Source organism: Crocodylus siamensis, chromosome 3 (genome assembly GCF_052110815.1).
Source record: "Crocodylus siamensis isolate JL-2025a chromosome 3, ASM5211081v1, whole genome shotgun sequence".
NCBI classification, from domain to species: Eukaryota; Metazoa; Chordata; order Crocodylia; family Crocodylidae; genus Crocodylus; species Crocodylus siamensis.
The window spans coordinates 109,183,805-109,208,416 of NC_143397.1; the positions used below are offsets into that span (position 1 = coordinate 109,183,805).

The following is a 24,612-nucleotide window of genomic DNA, read 5'->3' on the forward strand; positions in this document are numbered from 1 at the left end:
GGAATACAGGATCAAGATGGAGTTCAAAGACCACAACCTATATGAAAGACTCTGCCACCCAGATTCTGCAACTGCACAAGCCTATTGTCTTTAGAGTATGACCTTGATGATACCTGCAAAGCACTGTTGTCTTTAGTAAGCTTGCATTGATGTAGCTTATTGGAACCTAGTAAACAATTCTGCTGATGTACAGCAAAGAATAGGTAGTATCTCTTTCTTAAGGGAGGTAGTGTCATCCAAAGTATGGCGCTAGAGCAGATGCCAGAAAACATGGGATCTAGATCTCTAGTAGGAGCTACACTTAAGACATGATTAGTCTGTAAACTGCATCTTAAATAGTAACCTGGCCACAAATTCAGACAAGTAATGGCACCACAGAAACTAAGACTAACCACAAAAATATTACACAAAAAAAGTACAATATTTTTCTGGTCGTTTCTATTGAACCTTAATTTTAACATGTGGCAGGGTTAGGTTTATATTCACTGAGTACATCCACATGTGTGCTTTACTGTAGTAGACTAATTTACTGTGCAGTAAAGTGTCACTGTTTACACATGTGGCAATTAGGCCAGTGTAGACTAATTTACTACACTGTTGGACAGTACCTTCAGACACAAGTACTATCCAATAGTGGAGTAAATTACTGTGCTTAAATGTACGTGGAGATAGTGATGCAGGCGCAAATTACAGTGACACAGGATGCAGAACAGGGTGGGCCACCTGGGCCATGGGCTGACCAACTTTTAGGATGTTAATTTATATAACCCACAAAGGTACAATTATCATTCCGGTTAAAACTGTATAGCTATTTTTTTAACTGCATAGCTAGCTAAATTAATGTGCTAAAAGTTGGTTGGGCCATGGCCTGGATGGCCCACTCTGTTCTATGGCCTACGCCCGGCCAGCTGAGCCAGCAGGAGGCCAGACTCTCACCTGCTGCTGCACCACATGATTTGGTAGCTTCAGGAGCTGAATGGCATGGGCAGCTCTTTCATCACCTGACACTGCCACCTGGGCCCTAGGCCTGACTCCCCAAAACCCCTGCCAGCCTGAGCCTGCCCCCAGGTAATGTGTTGCACCACCATGGGCACCTGCTGCCTGACGCCGGCAACCAGATCCTGTAGCTGGCCCACTGAGGCTCCTACCAGCCCAAGCCTGCCCCTGGGCATAGTGCCCCACCACTGTGGGCACCTGCCATCCAACGCTGGCACCTGGACCCTACACCTGGCCTGCCAAGGCCCCTCCCAGACTCAACCTGCCCCCCAGGCACACTGTCCCACTGCTGTGGGCAACTGTTGCCAACACTAGCACCTGGAGCCCAGGCCTGACCCTGCCCTCCTTGAGGCTGCTGCCAGCTGCCATCATGGTAGGCCCTGCACCTGCTGACACACAGAAGCAGGTGCCCAACTAGACTCATGAAGAAACTGGACCTTATCGGTTTCTGGGGGGATGTTCAGATCCAGTGGCAGTTTGGTCAGGTGTCAAGGGCCAAAGTAGAAGTGTGGACACTGGCGGTCCATCTACCAGTTCTGGGTCAAGGCAAAGGCCCTCAAGGCTCTGTGGGTCTGTGTCCAAGACCACAACAAGTGGTCCAGGGCTGCCCACAGACCCATGCCCTTTCTGAGGGAGCTGGATTGCATCCTGGCCCCCATGGACCCCGGTGAAGTCCAGCACACGTTTTGCAGCATGGCTGGGGTGCTGGAGCCAGTCAGGAGCTGTGGGCCAGGAGGACTCTCTGTTTGGGAGACCCTCAGGGCCCCCACTTCAGGTCCTGGCATGCTCCCTGTTTTCATCCAGCAGCTTGGCCAGCCTGGCAAGGATGGCTCCTGCACATGCCAACTTGAGCTTGTTGCTTGAGGGAGCCACAGCCTGGGTGGGCATGTGCTATTCCTGAGGACACGTTGGTCAGTTGGACCTCTTTTCCGTGACCAGGGGTATCGTCAGATTGTCAGGAGCAGCTGCCACAGCTGCCCAGAAAGCCTTGCACAGGGAAGAGGGATGAGGGAGGGGAGGGTGCTAGGGCCACCCATGCCTCTGCCAAATCACTCCTTGCTCCTGGGCTGCATACCTGCGGCCAGGGGAGGTCCTGCCCTCTCCTCACCTCCCTACCTCACCTGGCCAAGCTCCCCACCCATCCGCTGAAGTCTCCCCCTGCCAACATGCAGGGAGGCAGGAGGCAGTTCAGAATTTTACTGAGCACTACATGGGCTCCCAGCTAGGCAGCTAAGGGCCTGTCACATGCAGAGAAACTTGTCAATGGCAGCAGTAATCTCCTTCTCAATCACGGGGATCAGGCACTTGTAGTGTAGGCAGACTTACCCCTCCAGGTGGTGGTGCATGTTATGGGCTTGCCTAGGGCACCCCTGAACCTCAGGTCCCTGTGCCAGGCTCTCAGCTGCACAATCGCAATTATCACAATCATCATCAGCAGAGCATAGTGGGTCTGGCAGCCCTCAAAAATGCTCAAATGAACAGCTAGTCGCAGTGTGCCTGGGTGACTGACCAGGGGCATGCTTGGGGCACAGCCCATGAACAGCAGGGGTCCTGACTCAGGGCACCTCTCTGGAGAAGGCCACCAGAGGAGGGGGGCACCACCATGTCTGTGTCCCAGCTGGAGCCCCTCAACCCCAAAACCCAGGCGCCTCAGGCTGAGCAGCATGAGGGCGAAGTGCCTGGCCCGTAGAGTGAAGAAACAGGGGAACTGATTTAAAGCTGCTGTAGCAGCTGCCAGCAGAGGCCAGCCATGGCCTGGGCTGAGTAGGGGACAGGGGTGCCTGTGGCAAGTAGCCCACCTGCCTCTGCTGTGGGAGCAGGGAGGGAAAGCTCATCTAGCAGCCATCTGTGGAAGGACCAGGAAACCTACCATGGTTTCTGGGCACCTGTGCACGCATGACCCCCAAACTTAGGGTGGGTGGCGCACAGCCTCTCTGTACAGTGCATATTATCTCTGAAACATTGCAAACTCTCACAAAGAGCATCTCTGTCCTTTGCTCTGCAGAACCAGCTGCTGGATACAGGAGAAACCCACCTACTGCCAGCAGAGATGGGGCCATAAGGACACCAACACCCTCTGTAGGAATGTTTTGCATGTGCTGGCTCTGTCAGTACTGGAGCCAGGACCAGGCAGTTCTCCTTGAGTGGCTAGTCACCATTCCCAAGAAGCATATCAAGAAGACTCACACATGGCACTGTGAGCTCTGCGAGACAGATCAGGCATACCTTGCCCTCCCACAGAGGCAGGTGGAAGCTGAGGAGGAGCAGCATGCCATGATGTGACAGGCAGTGGAGGCTACCAAGGATGACTAGCAGGTCCTTGACACAGTGCTGGCCCTGGCAGTCTCTTTTGTGCGACCTGGCATCCAGGCCCTTGCCCCAGCCCTGGCTGGCCCTTGGCAGCTGCCTGTAACCCTGCCTCAGGACCCCCAATGGGCAGCATTGACTGCAGTGGCTGAGACCACTAGCCCCTGCCCCACCCCGCCCCAGCCAGGCCCTCCTCCTCAACTGCTGCCTGCCCTACTTCCATGCAGCCCCTTATTGGGAGCTCGCCATGGTGGGGTCAGCTTCCCATGCAGGCCCTGCTAACCTTGGCCCTGTGGAGGAGGAGAGGGAGTAGACTGAGGAGGTTGGACAACACCTGACCTGGCCTCTGGGTGAGCTTCTGGACCTCTGGGCTCATTGTGGTGTCCAGAACAAAGGTGGTGTCAACAGAGGTCAGGGTACAGAGCAGCTCTCTCCAGGCTCCATGCCGTAAGTACCTCCTTCCCACCATCCCCCCCCCCCCAACACTTGGAAAGATTCTGTAAATAGTTTCACTAAGAAGAGGATGCTTTATTGGTGGTGGGTGCTGGGGTTGGGGCGGTCTGTTGCTGGTGAGGGAGGGAAGGAGAGGTCTGTTGTTCGAAAGGGGAGGCCTGTTGTGTTCTAGAGGTAAACAAAAGGTTGGGGATTGTTGTACACTGCCTGCAGTGTGTGTGGCCTTGGAGTTGTGTGTGTGGCCATGGCCTAAGGTCCATGGGTGGCTGCCTAGGTGCCCTGTGCGGGGGGTGATGAAGGAAGTGGCTCATGAGCACCTTGCAGATATGATGCCCTGGTTACCACTACTGGGTGTGCGGGTGTGGGGTGGGGGCTCAGGGGGGCTGGCAGCAGTAGTGGCACTGCAGTTTGCATTCCCTGTGCCAGGTGCCTTTGGTAGGCTGTGCCTCTTCTACCTAAGCCCTGCAAAAGAGTTGCCCGTGAGTCTCACCAATGTTGTGCAGCATGCAGGCTGCAGCAATGACCTGGGGGATTTTGACTTCAGTGAACTCAAGGCAGGTACTGAGGTTGCACCTATGTCCCTTGAGGTGCCTGAAGGCGCATTCAGCCAGCGCACAGCTCTGGCCCAGAAACCAGTTCAAGTGTGCCTGGTGTGGGTCAAGCTGGCTGGTGTAGGAGCGCTTGAGCCCCGGCAGCAGCAGATACATGGGGTTCTCTGATGAAGAGGGGTGGGACTGTCACATCACTCAACTACAAGTCTGGGACTCCTGGTGCAAAGTGGCCGTTCTCCACCAAGCCTGGCAGGGCAGAATTCCAGATAATCCAGGCATCATGGGTGCTGCAAGCCCAGACAGCACAGATGTTAGGGAAGGCCCCTGGTGGTCCACCCTGGCCTGCAGCATGATGGAGTGGAAGCCTCCTCGACTGTAGTAGAAGTGGTCTGCTTGGGGCAGGCAGATGACAGGGATGTGTGTCCTGTTGATGACCCTGATGAACTGTGGGAAATGCAGTGCTCGGAATCCTGCCACCAACTCCAGGGGGTTGACAACCCAGACCATGGTGTTGGCTAGCATGTCCTGGAGGGCACCACAGACCTCAACGATGGATTCCCCAGCATTGTCTTGCCCACCCCAAACAGTTGGGCAACATAGTGAAGGCTGGCAGTTGTGAGCTTCATGAGGGCTATGGCCACGTGGGTCTCCATGGGGAAGGGCTGGCACACAGTGGTGTGTCATTTGGATTGAGTCCAGCTACTGGTCATCATCCTAGGTGTGCAGGATGGTGCAGTGTCCCCAGTCCCAGCTGGCAAGGCAGGCCCAAAAGAAGTGGGGCCAGAACATCATGAGTTTGGGGACTGCAGCCGCAGCAGCGTCCATGTGGGCATTGTTGGTGTTGCTGCTAGGGTCTGGCAAGTGACCCAGAGGCAAGTAGCCAATGGCCTGGGGATGGTGGGGCACAGGCTGGGCAACGGGCTCAGGCATGGAGCCATGTGGCAGGGTTGGGCAGGTGGGGTTGAGGCCCATCAGGGCCAGGTTGCAGTCAGCATGGATGTGAAGCGTGGCTAGCATGGCAGCAAGAAAGCCGTGGCATTGGTTATCGCAGCTGGGGGGAGGGTAAGGAGTGTCCATGACATGCTAGGCACAGGCTCTTGGGACATTGTCCTAGACGGCTGTGCCAGTAGACTGCTTGGGGCTAAAGAAGCGTGCGACCAGAGAACACAGCATTGGGTAGCCTTTTAAAGCATAAGGCTGGTGCTCAGATGAGTGTGGCTGCCTGCAGCTGGAGCCTGGAGCTCACCCTGGCTGCAGCACCAGGCCAGAGCAGTCCAGGAGCATTTCTAATCTAAACAGCTCCACCTGGGCTCAATTTGCTCGTGACTCAGGTGCACATGTAGATGCACTTGGGAGTAGTTTACTGCCCAGTGATTTGCTGCGCAGTTTATTCATGCATGTTAATTGCATGTGTAGACGTGCCTACTGTGTGATAACAAGATGCTTTTGAGATCCCATTTTGGGCATCTACCTGAAATGCCTAGATTTTTAAAAAGATTACAGTATGCCTTTCCCAGAACACTGGAAATTGCTGTAAGCTGAGCTCCACTGAAAACATCACCCTTATCCTCTCCAAGTCCACACATGTAAAATGTGGAGAATAATATTTACTTATTCTTGTAATATGTGCATATATCTACAGATTGGCAGGGTTGATTTATTATTACCATTGTCTCTCTTTGTTTTGCAGTGAAAGCAGAAGTAATAAAAACAGCAAAACTTAAATGCCATCACTAAATTCAACAGCTTCACATATCTGAGGACTAATTTTTTTTTCATTTATACTGAAGTAAATCCAGGCTCTTAGGGCTAACTTTTATTCTACTTTATGCACTTAAATGCCATATACAGATTCACATTACTGCTATTTTCGGCACTTACCCAATGACTGCAATTCAGTTCTGCCCATGCAGTATTACTGAGCATGCTCACTAGGCCTGTACTTTCTGAGCATTTATCTCATCTAAGAGAACTGCCCATCTATGTGCATTAGACTAAGTCACAAAATGTTAGTTGTAGAAAAACCATGATAAGAAAGTTGGGAGCAGGCAGTACCTCCCACCTTTTAACCTAGCAGTAAATGCTCTTGCCCAGAGACCAGAAAACCTGGGTAGTAGGCTCCAGTCAGCTACATGAGACTTGAACCCATATCTCCTATTTCCAAGCAAAGTTTATTTTTGTATAAGTAAATGTACTCATAATAAAACATTAAAAACCATAACACCATTTCAAATCATACGTCAAATTATATAACAGCAACTCAAACCACATTGTCTTACTTCAGACTTATACAGCTGCCGACATATCTTGTGCCCCTGTACACTGCAGAATATCTACATCCCATTTACAAATGCAAAATATTACAATTCCATTCAACAGCTCATAATATCCCCCCTTCCCATATAACTTGAAACCATTACAACACGTTATTACATATCGTTAAGACTTATGCTCCCCTCCCCAACATGTATCCAAAAAGAAGCAACCCCATATTTAAGATAGAAAAGAAAAACACACACACAAAAGATACCTTATTTTCTTTTACCTGACTTTACATCCGTTAGCGTAACAAATACAGATACAACTCGTGTTTAACCTCCATTCCACTAAACAAAAAACATGCTTCCAAGCAAGGTGCTCTAGCTACCTTGTCATAGACCAGCACTGTCTAGAGCATTCCTCTGCCCCTTGTACTTAATATTCACGGGCTAAAACAAACAAACACCTACTGGGAAAGTTTCTGTCAGATTGGAAGCAAAGGCCCATGAAGTCCAGGGTCCTTACTCTGCTGCTCTCCTTCCTTCCTTTTGTCAGGATCTTGAACTCAGTTGTCTCGTGGTCACTGGTGCCTAAATTGCTATCCACTTCTACATCCCCCACCAATTCTTCCTTATTTGTGAGCAACAGGTTCAGAAGAGCACTGCCCCTAGTTGGTCTCCCCAACCCCTACACCAGGAAGTTGTCTCCAATGCTCTCCAAACACTTCCTGGATTTCCTGAGCACCACTGTATTGCCCTCCCAGCACATCAGGGTGACTGAAGTCCCCCGTGAGGCCTGTGATCTGGAAACTTCTGCTGGTTGTCTGAAGAAAGCCTCATCTACCTCATCCTCCTGATCTGGTGGTCTATAACACACACCTACCACAACACCCTTGTTTCTCTCCTCTTTGACCTTAATTCAGAGACTTTCAACAGGTCTATCTCCAGTTTCATACTGAAGCTCTGAGCAATCATACAGCTCTTTTACATACAGTGCAACTCCTTCTCTTCTTCTCCCTTTCCTGTCCTTCCTGAACAGCTTGTACTCATCCAAGACAGTGCTCCAGTCATGTGAGTTCCCACCAAGCCTCTGTTATTCCAATCACGTCACAGTTCCCTGACTGTGTGAGGACTTCCAATTCTTCCTGCTCCCAGACTCAATGCATTTGTGTGTAGACAGCTGAGGTGACTAGCCAATTGCCCTACTTTCTCAGGAAGAATGAGGAGGCCTCCCCTGCTGCTCCTTTCTGCTTCTGCTTCCTCCAGATTCCCCACTTACCTCAGGGCTTTGCTCTTCATCCCCAGGAGAACCTAATTTAAAGCCCTCTCACTGGATTAGTGAGCCTGTGTGCAAAAAGGCTTAGAACTGGCTCTCCCCTTTTCAGAGCTAATACCTTAACTGCAGCAGATAAAACAAGAGGGGGGCCCTCTGTTATCTCTAACCAAGGAGATGGGTGGAACTGAGAATCACAAAGAATTTTCTGCTCTTCATCTCCTCAGCATGGGGGCACAAGGAGGGGCTACAGTGTACTTTACCAGCTAAAGGACAAAAAAGTCTCTGCTATAAGCTCACTGAGAACTTAAGGCAAATCTCCTAGTGCAAATGTGTATGTAGACAATTACTCAAATGAGAACTGAATTTGCAAGTCTTCAGAAGTGCACAATAGATCTTACAGTTCAAAGAGGGCTAAGCAACAGTAAATGACACTGGATTCATCATGGAAGTTAGCATTTTTCTGCAATATAGACAACTCTACAATTCATAAAATCATAACAATGTGTGGTAAATGGATGTAATTCCAGATACTGGACATGTATTTCTATATTCAGGTTTTTCACTGATCTAAAAAGTCCTCTATAATTCCAAATGCATTTACCTGATTCTGAGTATTTGTAATCATCTTCTAATGTTTCAGGAGCAAAAAACCTCTTTAAGATTGTGTGCAGACATCTCTGGTCCCAGGTGTCTGTAACTCGCCCTCCATAAGTAATTTCACCTGTAAAATTTTATATTATGAGAGTTCATATAACAATTCACATATAAAGCAGCCTTTACTTCTTAAAACTTCACCTCTCGTCTTCTCTACAGTCCATTACAGCATGGTTTTTCTATGACATTATTATGGAAATAAGAGTGTTTAACTGTCAAGATTCTTTTCTTACTGTTAAACTGACACCTAATACAAGATGACATTGCAATACATCTAAGTCAAGTAATAAAAATCAGGAAAATACTAATATTTCATCAAGTTACACAGACAATTACATGCCTAATTTAAGCATGTAATTACTTCAGATGTATATGCAAACTAGGTACTGCATTTTATATACCTAATTAACCATCTACATGCCCAGGTACTCAATTTGCTGTGTAATTAGGAACTGCACATGCAAAACAGGCACACAAGTTTGCACAAATTTTACGTTTTGAACAAATTTTCCCATTTTATACTTGAAAATTCTGGATCCAAAGGCAATAAGATAATGTGCTACCTAATATTCTCCTTTATGGGACTATCTTCTGTCCTAACTTCTGATATCTAACGATCATCTCAAATTTATCCATTGGTGTAGAAGGTCTGGACACAACTCTCATGCTACCCAAGTATTTTAGAAGCTATGTTGAAGCACTGACTCTTTTTGTTAGGTATATGTACTCATAGGGCGCATGCAGATGAGCCCATATGTGCCTCTTGCAGCATCTCAGACCCCTTTGAGACATTCCAAGAGGCACATGAAGGAATGAGAAAATGTTCCCCGCACTGCAAATTTGTTTTTAACACTGTAGATATATCAATAAAACTTTGCCCAACTGATTGCTGTCTCTGTCTCACGCTCTCTTTCTCTCTTTATAGTGGTCTTTTATTTTAATTGTGGAGGAACGTGGATTTTGAGGTATTTTACAGAGTGACTTTGGGATTTATTTTATCAGGGATTTTTCAGTTGTCCAATAGGGAACACCAGAATTCCTGCTAGGGAAGTCAGTGGCAGGACCCTGCCTGCACCTTGGACCCGGCTGACTGTGGCTGACTTCCTGGCCAGTTGGAGCCAGGGGGACATGCTTTGACAGTTTAAAGCAGGCCACCACACCTGGAACATCATCTGGGCAAGCCCAGATGGCAGGGAAGGGGACACACGTGGCAGTAGTGCTGCACAAAGGCCAACCCTGCAGCCACAGCCCATTGGCAGCTGACCCAGAAGGGCAGACACCTCTACTGGCTGTGCAGTTCCCATTTGGGTCTGGCAGGTGCACAGCAGGTCACAGCCAGGCAGCAGCCCCCACTGCCAGACTGCTGCAGTGGGTAAAGGGTGCAGGGAACTCTCAGGGCTGCTTCAGCAGTCCAGTTGGCATAAGGGGTAGTGTCCCCAGGTACAAACTGGTGGGCCCCAGAAGCTCCTGAGAGTGAGTAACCCTGAGCTACTTACCCAGGTAGCTTTTTGTACTGACAGGGCCAGGACAGGGCAGCTTTTTATACTGCTGAAGATAGCACAAGTGCTGGTGCCGGGCTCTAGCTCCCCCTGGCTGCTCATCTGGGAGGAGCCAGTCACGGCTATTTTACCCCAAGTGGCACAATTTACTCCACAACAAAGTGCATGCCCGAGCACGTGCACTGAGGCAAAAAGCCCTGGCTCAAATTTGCACCACTTCTATCTGAGCTGCTGTAAGCGCACATGCTTACATGCGTAGATGTGCCCATAAGGTTTACAACTGATTCAGCAGTATTGGACAATATGCATGACCCTAAAAGAGACCTCCATAAGGAAACTCAAGCACTTTCATCCAGCAGGGCAAATTAAGAGAGGGATCATTTTTAAAAAGAAAATAATTGGGCAATTAATTTTCCTATCGCTTCCATGTCATTTACCTCAAGCAAATATTTGAGATATGGTGAGCAGTATGGAAAAGGTTTTAGAGGGGAAGAAATAGAGACAAATAGAAAGTTACCCATTCCCTTAATCTGCTTTAAGACCAGAGCTGGGAGCAGCTTGCTACTGAAGGATAGGGCTGCAAAGGAGTGAAGATCAGGCTGGAGTACTCTACATGGAGGTGGATAGATTACTTTAGAATTGCAGCTTTGCAGAATTCCTCTTTAACGTATGATGATTTTCCTATTCAAGGGTTTGTTCTGGAATACTTAGTATAGTGTATCCTACAACAAATACACTAATGATTCTGTGTATAATAATCATAGTGATACCATATATTCCTGTTTTCAGGACCAGGCAGCTATGGTAAAAGAAGATGAGGAGATGTGGTATTGTCCTGAATTGATTGGTTGTTCTAAGCCAAATCCAAAAAGCTTGTATTTATCTTCAGGAGTTTAGGAGATGGGTTACCAAATCACATGTTTTGAGAAGCCTGACTATTTAAAGTTAGAGGGTACATAATTAAGAAAAAAGGGGCAGGGTAAAAGGGAATTGGAATGGTCATGCTCAACTTGAACCTGGGTAACAATTTATTCTGAACAAAAAACAAATTCAGAAGGATCAATGTTCATATGCTTGCCCTCCCTAAGAAAATAGACAATGCCCACTAAATGAACCAAAGCTAGATTTAAGATGACAGGAATTTTGCCCTATGCAACTTTCATGTAATCTCCCTGAGGCTGACACTGAAGTAAAATCAATTATTTGTAAACAAGCATTTAATATACATGGATGAATAAACACATCTTTACAGCGTATACTGACAGAGTACTTTCACTGCAATTTGTGCCACAAAAGGGGCTTCATTTAGCAAGCAAGCTTGAAAGCACTTGTACTCATCTTTGAAAATTTTCACTAGTTTTAATCTTCAGCTTGACAAAACACAAAACAGAATAATGAGCATATGAAAAAAATCCTTTAAATGACAAAATAGATATGTATTTATGACAAGTATTTACTTTATGATAAAACCAATTCTAACATTGTGTAATGCCATAGGCAAATGACAGACTTATGGGAATTGTAATATTTAGTAAAAATAAAATCTAAATAGCACGATGTAGATCTATGGGAGACATTTTCACAATTCAGTGCTAATCTAGGAGGAGCTATTAGCATTAAGGATCAGGTGCACTGGACAGCTATGTTTGCCTAAAGAATACAAATGTGTTTCTCACTTGTTCTGGAAATTCTACTTATAATAGACACACTTCCTGGGATAGATTTTACTTCTTTATATAATCACCCATTTCTTATTATCTCCTATAAGCATAAACTACCATTTCTTCTATTTGTAGCACACCCCATTGTGGCAGGGCACCGCGGGTCCCTGCCACTTTAAGGGCCTGGAGCTGGCAGCTGCCAGGTGCCTGATGAGGGCAGACATTTTGAATCTGAGGCTGCCCATATAAACAAGGCAGTTTGGCTGCTAGGGGCCAGGCAACAACACTGCCTGGCTGGAGGGTTGCATGTATCATCTGGAGGTAAGGGAGGAGCTGTAGGGGATGAATAGGAGGCTCCTGGTCCTGAGTATGACTTAAAACTGCACCCTGCTGGGAGTGGGTGGCCTGGTGGGACTCCCAGTGGCATGGGAGCCCCCAGGAAATGCCTGGCCAGTTGCCACCCTGGTGAAAGACTGGTCAGGGTGCTAGCCCCCACAACTGGGTGGGTTACCCCTTTTGTTTTGGAGGGCCCAGAGGGTGGACCCTCAGAGAATGAGAAAAGGGCCATTGACTCAGGACTGTCTGAATTTCTCCTGACTGGCCCATGCTGGGGCCAGGACTGGAAGGGTTGAAGGGCATCCCTTGCAGTGGGCCTGTGGCCCAAGAGCTGAGGGCCTAGGGTCCTGACTGGCCTGGAGGTGGGCCAGGACTAAGGTCAAGGGGGGCCAAAGGTCTCAGTGGGGGGACCACACCCAGAGGGGAACCAGCTCAGGGAGCTATGCTGCCTGGTATGATGGCAGAAGAGGCCACTTGAGGAAGAGGAATAGAGGTGGGGTTCAATAGGAGGATTCTGGGGCCCACTGTGGGGGCTGGTGATTAAAAGAACATCAAGATGCCATCTGCGAGGCTTGTGCTGCAGTGTGGGGGAGGAAAGGACCGCAGATAGTGCCCCCTGGCATCTATCTCCCCTTTTAAGCTTACCTAAGCCTCCAAGATGTTAACAATCATTGGACATTAAGCCCCATTGTCCAATCTGGTCAATCCCTTGTCCATGTGCCTTCAGTCCCAGTGTCAACTCCAGTCAATGAAGGCCTCTAAACCTGGAACAGTCTCTGTCACTCCTGGAGCCTCTGGTCCTGGCACCTTTAATAATCCTGGCCCCTCCTGGGCTCAGGCCTGTACCTTGATTAACTGGCTCGTAGTATGGGAAACAAGCAGAAGGAGCTTACTCTCCTGCTAGCTGATACCAGCCCAGACATAGTGGGGCTCACTGAAATGTGGTGGGACCTAACGCATGACTGGGCGGTGAATATCAAGGGCTATAGGCTGTACAGGAGGGACAGGACATGGAGGAAAGGCAGAGGTGTGGCACTCTACATTAAGGAGGAATACACAGCCTCACCAGGTAGTACAGAGTCAGAGGAGGGGCACACGGAAGTGCTCTGGGTTAGAATACAAGGCAGTCGAGGGGAAAGAGACTTAATGGTGGGGGTCTACTACAGACCACCCAACCAAGGAAAAGAGCTAGACCAGGAATTCTTAAGTCAGCTCACGCAGGCAGTTAGGTCAAAGGACGTGGTCATCATGGGTGACCTGAACTTTCCAGAAATCTGCTGGGAAGAGCAGTCAGCCAGGTCTGACTGCTCATGCAGGTTCCTAGCCCAAATGCAGGACCTCCATCTAACTCAGGAGGTGCACAGCCCCACCAGGGGAGACGCTTTGTTGGACCTGGTGCTGGCCATGGGTGATGCCCAGGTGGTCGAGCACCCTCAGGCCCCTCAACAGGTTAACAGTGATCATTGCCTGCTGGAATTCACCATCCAGTGCAAGGTGGCAAAAGCCTGCATCAAGGCAGCAGCCCTAGATTTCAGGAGGGCGGACTTCAATGAGCTAAGGAGAATAGTCAGGGAAGCACTGAGGTCCCAGAGGGAAGGGCAGCCAGGTATCCAAGAAGAGTGGTTGCTCCTTAAGGAGACGATCCTCCAAGCGCAAAGGGAGATAATCCCAACACGGATCAAAGGCAGCAGGAGAGCACAAAAGCCCCCATGGCTCACCAAAAGCATCCGGGAATGTCTTCTAACTAAAAGGGAGGCATACACCCAATGGAAGGGAGGGGCCATCACCAGGAAGGATTATACTGCGGTTGTTCGGGGATGCAGGGGGCAGTCAGGAAGGCCAAGGCAGAGATGGAACTGGGACTAGCTTCCTGGATCAAGGACAACAAGAAGTCCTTTTTTAAATACATAGGAGACAAAAAGAAGGTACTAGGTAACATGGGGCCCCTGCAAGACACACTAGGAAATTTGGTTGTCACACCAAATGACAAAGCTAACCTTTTTAACAACTTCTTTGCCTCCATTTTCCTGAGCAGGGACCAGATCAGCCCCCCCAATGGGCCCCACTCAGGCCCCAGGGGAGGTGCACCAAGGCCAAGGGTCAGGGAGGAACTAGTCAGGGAACTTCTGGAGGGACTAGATGCATTTAAATCAGCTGGTCTGGATGATCTCCACCCCAGAGTGCTGAGAGAATTAGCTGAGGTCATTGCGAGACCCCTGGCATGGCTTTATGAGCACTCGTGGTGCTCTGGTGTGGTGCCAGAAGACTGGAAGAGGGCCAATGTGGTTCCCAACTTCAAAAAGGGGAGGGAGGAGGACCTGGGAAACTATAGGCCAGTTAGTCTTACCTCGATCCTGGGTAAGCTTTTTGAGAGAATTATTCTGGCACATGTCCATGAGGGGCCAGCAGGGGAGATTATGCTTAGAGGCAACTAATTAATTAATTTATTAATTAGAGGTAGGTCCTGTCAGACCAACCTGATGGCCTTCTACGACCAGGTTACCAAATCCTTAGATGCAGGGGTAGCAGTGGACATAGTCTTCCTGAACTTTTGGAAGGCCTTCAGCAAGGTCTCTCACCCCATTCTTGTTGAGAAACTGGGGGACTGTGGTGTCGACACCTACACAGTCAAATGGGTTGCCAACTGGCTGGAGGGCCGCACCCAGAGAGTGGTCGTGGATGGGTCATTTTCGACCTGGAGGGATGTGGGCAGTGGGGTTCCGCAGGGCTCGGTCCTCCAGCCCACTGTTCAATATCTTCATCAGTGACTTGGACGAGGGGGTAAAAAGCACACTGTTCAAACTTGCTGATGACACTAAGATGTGGGGGCATGTGGGCACGTTAGAAGGAAAGAATAGGCTACAATCAGACCTAGACAGGTTACAGGGGTGGGCAGAGGAGAATAGGATGGGATTCAACACTGACAAGTACAAGGTGATGCAGAGTAAAAGGGAATTGGAATGGTCACGCTCAACTTGAACCTGGCTAACAATTTATTCTGAACAAAAAACAAATTCAGAAGGATCAATATTCATATGCTTGCCCTCCCTAAGAAAATAGACAATGCCCACTAAATGAACCAAAGGTAGATTTAAGATGACAGGAATTTTGCCCTATGCAACTTTCATGTAATCTCCATGAGGCTGACACTGAAGTAAAATCAACTATTTGTAAACAAGCATTTAATACACATGGATGAATAAAAAAAATCTTTACAACTTATACTGACAGAGGAAGAACCAGCACCATACCTACAGGCTGGGGAACTGTCCTCTCGTCAGTGCAGAGGCAGAAAAGGATCTTGGAGTCATCACTGATGCCAAGATGAATGTAGGCAGGTAGTGTGGGGATGCAGTCAGGAAGGCCCTGCACCTTGTCATGCATCCACAGATGCATCTCAAGCAGGTCCAAGGAGGTGATCCTCCTCCTCTATGAGGCACCAGTAAGGCCGCAGCTGGAGTACTGCATCCAGTTCTGGGCGCTGTACTGCAAGAGGGATGTGGACAACATGGAGAGAGTCCAGAGGAGGGCCACACTCATGATCAGGGGACAGCAGGACAGGCCCTACGAGGAGAGGCTACGGGACCTGAACCTGTTCAGCCTCCACAAGAGAAGGCTGAGGGGGATCTAGTGGCCTGTTACAAACTAGTCAGAGGGGACCAGCAGGCACTGGGGGAGTCCCTGTTTCCCCAAGCACTACCAGGAGTGACTAGAAATAATGGTCACAAGCTGGCAGAGGGTAAATTCAGATTAGACATCAGGAGGTGCTACTTCACTGTCAGGGCAGCTAGGATCTGGAACCAACTTCCAAGTGAAGTGGTGCTGGCTCCTACCCTGGGGGTCTTTAAGACAAGGCTAGAGAATCACCTTGCTGGGGTCATTTAACCCCAGTACTCTTTCCTGCCACAGCAGGGAGTCGGACTTGATGATCTGCTCAAGTCTATTCCGACCCTACTAACTGTGAAACCTCAACCCCTATGGTGCTTAGGCCCACATTCTCTGCCTCTCCTGGGCTCAGGCCTCTGTCTTTTTAACTGCACTTCCAAATCCTTCCAGGCCCATCCAGGACCTAGGCCTCTGTCTTCTGCCTCTCTGGGCTCAGGTTTCATTACCTCCAACAAAATCTGCCCCTAGGCTATGGGCCCCCTATCCCTGCTTGTTTTTGCTCCTCATAGCTTACAGGTCTCTGGCCCTGCTTGTTTTTGCCCCTCATGGGCTGCAGGTCCCTGGCGCTGCTTGTTCTTGCCCCTTGCAGGCGGTGGGTCCCTGGCCCTGCTTGTTTTTGCCCCTCATGGGCTACGAGTCCCTGGCCCGGCCTGCTCTCATCACTCTGCAGGTGCAGTCCTGCTTCTCAGCTTTGGCTCCTATCCCTTGGGCCCTGGCCCTGCTCCCAGGCCAGCTGATACCTCTTCCACCCCTGGTCTCAATTTCCAAACCATTGGTCTTGCTTACCCCAGCTCATGTGTTACTCAGAAACCTTGCTGTAACCCTTCTGCTCAGGAGCTCTTCTTTCCATGGCTTCCAGGTCATAGTGTCTGCCTAGCTCAGACCCTGAGTTCATATCCTGCAAGTCCTGTCCCTTTTGGATCATGTGGCTCCCTTGACTGGCCTCTGCTGCACCTGGAGTCTGCTTCTCCTTCATACTGCCTTTCCTTAGAGCAGCAGGAGCACCTAGTTTTATTCCCAGCCTATTGTAGCTTTGTTCTTATCAACATTAGTCCCTATACAAATTATTGGCATAAACCTGCTAAGTGACTTGATGTACATATATAGTTCAATTATGCTAATTTTTATCAAGGAATGTTAATAGCAGATAACTGTTAACACTGCAGTCTCAATTTTGTTACCTGTTATGTAAGTCAGGGCATGCCATGGTATTTTTTCTTCTTGACAGTAAAGGTTTAGGTTCAGCAAGGCACATTCTCTGTCACTGTCATTGAATTCATAGCAGATGTTCCAGCCAAGAGGTCCAAATTTTTTCCTCTCCTTGAATATTAAAAGCAAAATTAAATAAACGGACTTTACTCAGGGTACCCAGAGCTACTCTCCTACATAATAGTTGTACTGTAGTTTTGTTTTTATTTTGCAATTTAAGCATATGTTAAGAGAAATGATGAAGGACTAGATAGAACTTAAGGCACAGCCCTGAACAGGTGGTTTCACTGCCCTGTGAGTAGCTGCTGGAAGCACTTATCCCCTCTGAATCAGTAAATTCCAGCTGGCCAATACTATCTGCAAAACTGCAATGCCCCCTGCAGTAAGTCAGCTGAGCTTTGGTTCCAATCATTCTCCACTCGTTACTGTGTATGAAAATGTAAATGATTAGTTCTTAGCCACTCAGGTAAATTCTGAGAGAGTCCTTCCCTGCCATAACAGATTTATCTCCTAACTTTTAATCTCACTCTTGTTTGGAAAGTTTATGTAATTCAGAATAGTGCATAATCTTTCAAAATAATTCAGTCTGATTTTTTTTTTCTCTGAGATAAAGGCAAATGATCCATTCATGAATAATCTGACAGCAGCAACCTGAAAGGCTAAAGGGGGAAAAAAATCAGTAAGTAAACAGATTTTTCCTTCATTCTTCCAAAAAGATTTAGTGACAAGTAAAGCTCCATACAGACATTCAGTTTCTCCTGGGAGTCACTGCCCTCCCAGGAAAAACCATGGGTGTAGAAGTGGTCAAGTTTTTTCTCCCAGGGTAAAAATGGCCACTCCAAGAGAAAAATAACCCAGGAACAATCAGGGTTAAATCACTCCCAAGAGAGTTTCTCCTGGGACAGCCAATGTCTGTACATGCCATGGGTCCTGTCAAAAGAGAACATAATCCTCCAGCATCTCCCCTTCACCCTCAGGGAGACAGTGTGTCATTTGCTGATGATGGCCTGCTTACTTGTTTCTGGGTCAACCTCCCGCCTCTTTCCTGCCACGCCTTGATGGAAAAATGATTGTGAAGTTACTCAGGCGGGAGGCTGCCATTTAAGACTTTGATGACGTGGGGTGATAGCCCCAGCTCCAAACCTTCCCCTACACTGGACCCATGCCTTGCAGATTGCATCCCAGGCAGCTAAACTGACCTGTACCCTTCTCCCTCTCTGGCTGTGGTCCCCCCTCTGGGACCTCTGGATCCCTCTTAGGCCCTGGCCTCGCCCTCGGGCCAGTCAGACTCCCAAGCCTCTTATTCTGGGCATCCCCTGCAGTGGGCCCCTGACCCTTTTGACTGCCCCCTTGGGTCCTGGCCTCAACATTGACCAGTCAAGGGTCCAGTCAATCAGGTCTGAGCAACCTGCCTTCTCTCCCTCAAAATTCCACTGGATCAAGTGAGCCAGGACTGCACAGGGGCTAGAGGTTATCAGGCACCCCCTACCTGCCTTTCACCAGGGAGGTTCATGGTCCTGGCATTTCCTGGGGCTGCTGCACCACCTGGAGTCCCACCAGGCCTCCCTACCCCGGCAGGGTGCAGTTTCAGGTCATGCCCAGGACTTGGGACTTCCTTAATCCTCATAGCCCTGGCTCACATACCTCCAAGTTGTTCCTGGCCCTAAGAGCTCAGCAGGGATATGTTCTTTCCCTCTGGCTGGTCTTCAAACTGCTCCCCCTTAGCACAGAGAGCTGGGCATTAAATGGCCACCCTCATCAGACACCTGACATTTCCCTGGCCTAGACCTTAAAGTGGAAGGCACCAACAGTACCCTGCCACAGGCAGGTATCTATCTAAAAATTATTTTTGTCCGTTGTTAAATTATGAATACTATTCACTCAGAAATTCCTAAAGTTACTGGACAAAACCTGAAGCCTGTATTTAGGTTTTACTGAACTCTTTCTCAAGCAAACTTTTGTTAACTTTAATGGATATTTGTCTGATCAATGATTGACCAAACACTAAGCAAAACTTTCTTGTTCTGTCTGTACCTATTTAAACACAGTGTTGTTCAGTTTTTCAATAATCAGGCTGAAAGTGGAATAATGAAATCAGCACAGTTCTTTTTCTAGTGCCACCAGGTATCCTTCTGAAAATTCAACTTAGTGTGAGCTAATTCAGTTTAAAACCTTCAGAATTATCCCAATGGACTGTTGGTTAACTGGAATTCCCCATAAATTAAATGTCTGCTCCAACAGAAACCTCCAGAGACATAGCTATATTTGCAATAATTAATATGTAGCAGACATTTAAATACAGACTTTTGGAAGGAAACAATTATAATCCTAATTCAATTATATTGAATTATAACTAGTTTAACTGAGAGGCTTTTCATTAGTAAAAGAAATGTAAATGTCTAGTTTCTTAAAATTAAAGCTAAAATATCTTTGCAGAAGCTTGCTATCCGTACTGTACAGCTAAGAATAAATTAGACACATTCTAAATAGATTAAGTGAACTAATTTTTAATTACACTTCAGTACCTCTGAACTAATAATATTAGTTATACCTGGATAATAGCATGGAAGAAGCAGATGCCAAAAATGATTTTTCTCCATTTTTTGCCAAGGATATTTTCCTCAAAAAATGTAGTCGTCATTTCTGTAAATGCTCTCCTGATATTTGCACGAAGTCCCTTTGGAGGCTCATTGGTTACCTAGATTTAGAAAAATAACCACTTCTGGTTATATATTCAAATCTACTTTCCATTTTTATACTGCAGTGATGTCAAGCTAATATAAAAACAGTTATCTGCACATAAGCTGCATTTTTTACACAGTGGAGGCTCATCTACATTATGCTTTAGGTTTTAACCAAATGAGCAAGCTGATTATTTACCCTAGGAAATATATGGAAATAAAAAGATATATTATGAAAACAAGGAAATCTGGAGCAGAAAGAAACTGGAAATGAAATGTATTGAACCAAATGGGTATAAATATGCAACAAATTAGCAAGGGGAGCGATTGAAATGAGTGCTGTTGAGTAAACACTGTTGCTATTTAAATGCCTGTAACAATTTCCAGCTTCTGAATCCTGGTTCAGTAGGTTGTCCTATTTATCAGAAAGGGTGGCCACCCAACACCCACCAATATCTTTATTTAAATGGACTAGGGTTATAAGGTGCAATAGGGACAGCTGAATTTAGCTGTGAGTTCTTCTGCTAGAAGTTTGTCCTTCACTCCTGATGCTGCAGGATATTCTATTTGCTTTGTCACTGGCTCCTTTTGTGAAAAGCCACAGCTTGCAAGTCTTACATATTTGTGGACTACGCTGCAAGTTGTTTACTACTAGAAGGGGAAGCGTAAAATTCCTGGCTGGTGCTAGGTATAAGTGTTTGCTATGATACTGGGCCTGCCATCTTTGTAATATGGCCTTTTGGCTAAGATCAAGTGAGATCCAGCCAGCCCTGGGGTGGGGGTTGGGGGGGGGGGGGCGCAACAACAGACCAGCAGCATGGCAGGACCACAGACTGCAACTGCAAAGACAACCCCAGTACCAACGCTATGACTCGGCAGCAGCCTCCACATCCGGAAGCTATACAAGGCCAACCATCCCAAGGTGGTGAGAGAGATAGTTTCATAGTTTCTAGGGTCGGAAGGGACCTGAGTAGATCATTTAGTCCAATCCCCTGCCATGGCAGGAAAGGGTACTGGGGTCAAACGACCCCAGCAAGGTGTTCATCTAACCTCCTCTTAAAACCTCCCCAGGGTAGGACCCTGCACCACTTCTCTTGGAAGCTGGTTCCAGATCCTAGCTGCCCTGACCATGAAGTAGCGCCTCCTGATATCTAACCTAAACCTACCCTCCGCCAGCTTGTGACCGTTATTCCTGGTCACTCCTGGCAGTGCACGGGGGAACAGGGACTTCCCCAATGCCTGCTGGTCCCCTCTGACTAGCTTGTAACAGGCCACTAGATCTCGAGATGCATCTGTGGATGCATGACAAGGTACGGTTGGCCTTCCTGACTGCCTCCCCACACTGCCAGCCCATGTTCATCTTAGAGTCAATGACGACTCCAAGATCCTTTTCTGCCTCTGTGCTGACAAGAGGGGAGTTCCCCAACCTGTAGGTATGGTGCCGGTTGTTCCTCCCAGGTGCATCACTTTGCACTTGTCTGTGTTGAATCCCATCCTAGAATGGAGTGAGAGACAGTGTCGAAAGCCTTCCGGAAGTCCAGGAATACTATGTCCACTGCTACCCCTGGAGGGTCCCTCAGCTTTCTGCCAGGTCCCCCAGAAGACTTTGTTTACCTATTCCAGCAGGGTCTTCAACCCACCAGCAGAAGCTGCTGTCCTATGCCCTGCGACCATTGAAGCTGTGCCCCCTGGCACCCCTGCAGAGGGGTTCAAGGATGCCTTTACACCACAGGAGGTGGATACCGCTCCTGAACCAGGGACACTGCTCCTGGCAGGGACCGCATCAGGTACAGCCTCCTGAAGAAGCATGACCTGGGCTGCCATGTTTTCTCTTTTCTCTTCAACAGGTGCAGAGAGTTCCAGCGCATGTCCATCGCCTGGAAGAAGGTCATGACGGTCCTCATTCACAAGAAGGAAGACCCAACGAATCGGGAAACTGGAGACCCATTGCCCTGTGCTCCACCATCACGAAGCTGTATGCCAGCTACCTGGTGGCTCGTATCACCGATTGGGGGGTGAACAGCAGGGCCATCAGTCAGAGCCAGAAGGGCTTCATGTCAATGGAGGGCTGCTACGAATACAACTTCACCCTCCAAATGCCCCTGGACAATGTCCAGAGAACCTGGAAGCAGTGCACAGTGGCGTGGCTGAATATCTCCAATGCCTTCAGCTCTGTGGCCCACTGCCACATCCTCAACACCCTTCACGAACTCGGCCTACCAGATGGCATCACCAACCTGATGTGGGAGCTCTATGACAGGTGCACCATGACTGTCCAAGGCACCAATGGAGAGACTGACCCCATCCAATCAGGGGTGAGACAGAGCTGTCCCCTCAGCCCCATCATTTTCAACTTGGCCATGGAACCGCTCCTTTGGGCTGTGGCGGGCGGCCCCAGTGAGCTCGACCTGTGTGGCCAGAAGTTGAGCATCCTGACCTACACTGATGACCTTGTCCTCCTTGTGAACAACACTGCCCAGCTGCAGCAGATGCTGGACATGACATCTGAGGCGGCTAGGTCAATGGGTCTGCGCTTGAACGTCGCCAAGTGTGCCTCCCTACACTTTGATGGCAGGCAGAAGAGCCACATCCTGGACTCCACCCTCACAATCCAGGGCTAGGCGACGAGGCACCTGTGTGATGGCAAGGCCTATTACCACCTCAGCACGCCCACTGGCCATCGGGCCAAGCAGATGCTGGAGGAGACCATCAATGGGATCATGCAGGACTCCCACAAGCTAGATTCGTCCTTGTTGGCCCCCAGGCAGAAGACAGACACAGTGAACACTTTCCTCATCCCCCGCATCTCGTTCATCCTGAGAAGCTCAGTGGTCCCAAGGACCCCCCTCAAGAAGGTGAATGCCAAGATCTAGTGGCTGCACCTGCTGCTCAGTGCCAGCAATGAGATCCTGCACATCCCCTACCAGCAGGGAGGTGCCAACATCCCCTGCATGGGAGACCTCTGTGACTTTGCAGTTGTCACCCATGTCTTCCATCTTCTGACCTGCCTGGACCTAACAGTAAGTATCACTACCAGCACTCTCAAGGAGACCACCCACAAGAGGATATTGAGACAACCCACCAGACATGACTTAGCCACCATCCTCAGCAGCTTGCTAAAGGGTGAGTTGGGCAGAGACGGCGGGGACCTTGCCTCGCTGTGGAGCCGAGCCCACAATGCCACATGCCACTTCAGGAAGCACGTTGGCTGCACCTGGACCTGGACTGAGGCATGCCAGGAGCTGGGAATACCTCTGCAATCAGCCCCACACGCCGACTGTGTCACCATGATACCCAGCATGAGGACCTTCTGATGCGGAAAAGTACTGGGGCAAGCGAAAATAAAGTTAAGCCATAATAAGGAGCATAAGTAAAGGCTGAAAAACAAAGAGGCCTTGAGATAAAACTTATCAGGAGACAGCTAGAGAAAACAAGTTTAGTCTAGCAGGACTCCAGGGTGATTTATTGTCAGACTGCCAAGAATGTATTAAGGGGGAGACTTCTGTGTGTCTTTGTCTCACAAGTATATAACAGACTTGACTCTGCAGCTGCAGAGAATTAGCCGCCCCTGCTTCTTCTCCCATGGCCGTGTAAAATAAAGTAAAGCGCTCTGTTAGCCAAGCAGTGATCCTGTTGTGATTTCCACATCACTTCCTGGAGTGGTTCCTGAAGGACGCTGTCCATAACAAGTATGCTGGTCACCTGAGGGCCAAACCCGAGCAGGTTCTTTGAGATCACCTTGAAGTGGGACTCCAGCAAACCACTTTATGCTCTGCAGGAACTTCACGTGCTTCGTGTACTGGTGCTTCTTCCATTGCGCCCGCCTCAACTGCCTGCTTCTCAATGGGGCTGTCCACTTCAGCCGCCAGGACAAGAGGTGCCTGCAGAGCAGCTACATGGCAGAGACCCTCCCCCACATGCTGTGCAGCTGCAGGCTGCATGCCAGAGCCTGGCAGCTTTGCCACAATGTTGTCCAGGACTGGCTACTGAAGGCCATCCCAGCCACAGTGGGGGAGATCTCCATGAACCGCACCATCCCAGGCTGTGAGAGCTAGATGTGTCCCGACGTCACCATCACAAATGAGGAGGCCAAGAACATTGTGATTTGTGGATGTCACCATCCCCTTTGAGAACCAGTGCCAAACCTTCACTGACACCTGGGCTCACAAGTGGAAGAAATATGCCCCACTGGCCTACATTCTGAGGGGCTGCAGCTATGATGTGATAGTCGATGCACTCATTGTGGGAACACTTGGAGCCTGGGATCCCAGCAACGAGAGCATCCTGCATGCCTGCCGTGTCTCCCGCTGCTATGCCAAGCTGATGTGCCACCTCAGGGTGGCTGACACCATCTGTTGGTTCCGTGACATCTACATCAAGCACATCACGGCCCATCACCAATACACTAATCCCACCCAACCGACTGCAGCTGGACCAAACCCAGAGGGGACCGCCTGAATCCCCCACTGCACCTGATGGACTCCAAAAGGAATCTTCAACGATGGACCACTCCATTCCACCTGAAGAGGACCTCCATGATAAGACTCTACAAGACTGAGAGAGAAACTTTTTCAACCTCCCCGTTCCCCCACTGCTGACCACTGTACAGGTTTGTGTGTATCTATCCTCTTTCTCTCTCAGCGTTGTGACTGCCCCCTCCTCCCCCACCCCCAGGCTTAGTTGGCTAACTTTGTGTTTTCTGTAAGCTAGTTGTGTTCCCCTCCTCAACCCCATCCCTCATATGTTAGTTTCTTGGTTGGGCACTCTGTATTTTCCTTATGGCTTTGTCATCTTTTTGGTTCATGACTCATAACATTCACTAATAAAATTCAATTTCAGCATATGTCAGGCCAGAATCAAAAATAATTTGCAGGGATTCCTGAGCACTATCTACTTAGCTTGACTGTACTTCCTGGGCAGCAGGCTGCACAGATTTTTATCCCTGAAAGGCCTTTGAATACGTAGATTACCATGATCTTGGTAGAGGTAGATAGTTTATGGATTAGAGAATTTAACATGTCCCAAACTTGAAGGAGCAGAGTTTCTGCTGTCTTCCAGCTTAGCG

The 24,612-nt window shown here is 48.7% G+C and overlaps 1 protein-coding gene across 1 annotated transcript in view; it reads right to left on the reverse strand.

Annotated features, from left to right (window-relative positions):
* The window catches only part of DNAH6 (dynein axonemal heavy chain 6), a 254,044-nt gene that overhangs the window by 24,428 nt on the left and 205,004 nt on the right, over nt 1-24,612 (reverse strand). The window contains exons 67-69 of the mRNA XM_090038956.1: nt 19,418-19,564; nt 16,839-16,977; nt 8,443-8,562 (exon numbers count right to left, since the gene is read on the reverse strand). Of these exons, the coding sequence (XP_089895082.1) occupies nt 8,443-8,562; nt 16,839-16,977; nt 19,418-19,564 (406 nt within the window). The remainder of the gene's footprint in view (nt 1-8,442; nt 8,563-16,838; nt 16,978-19,417; nt 19,565-24,612) is intronic.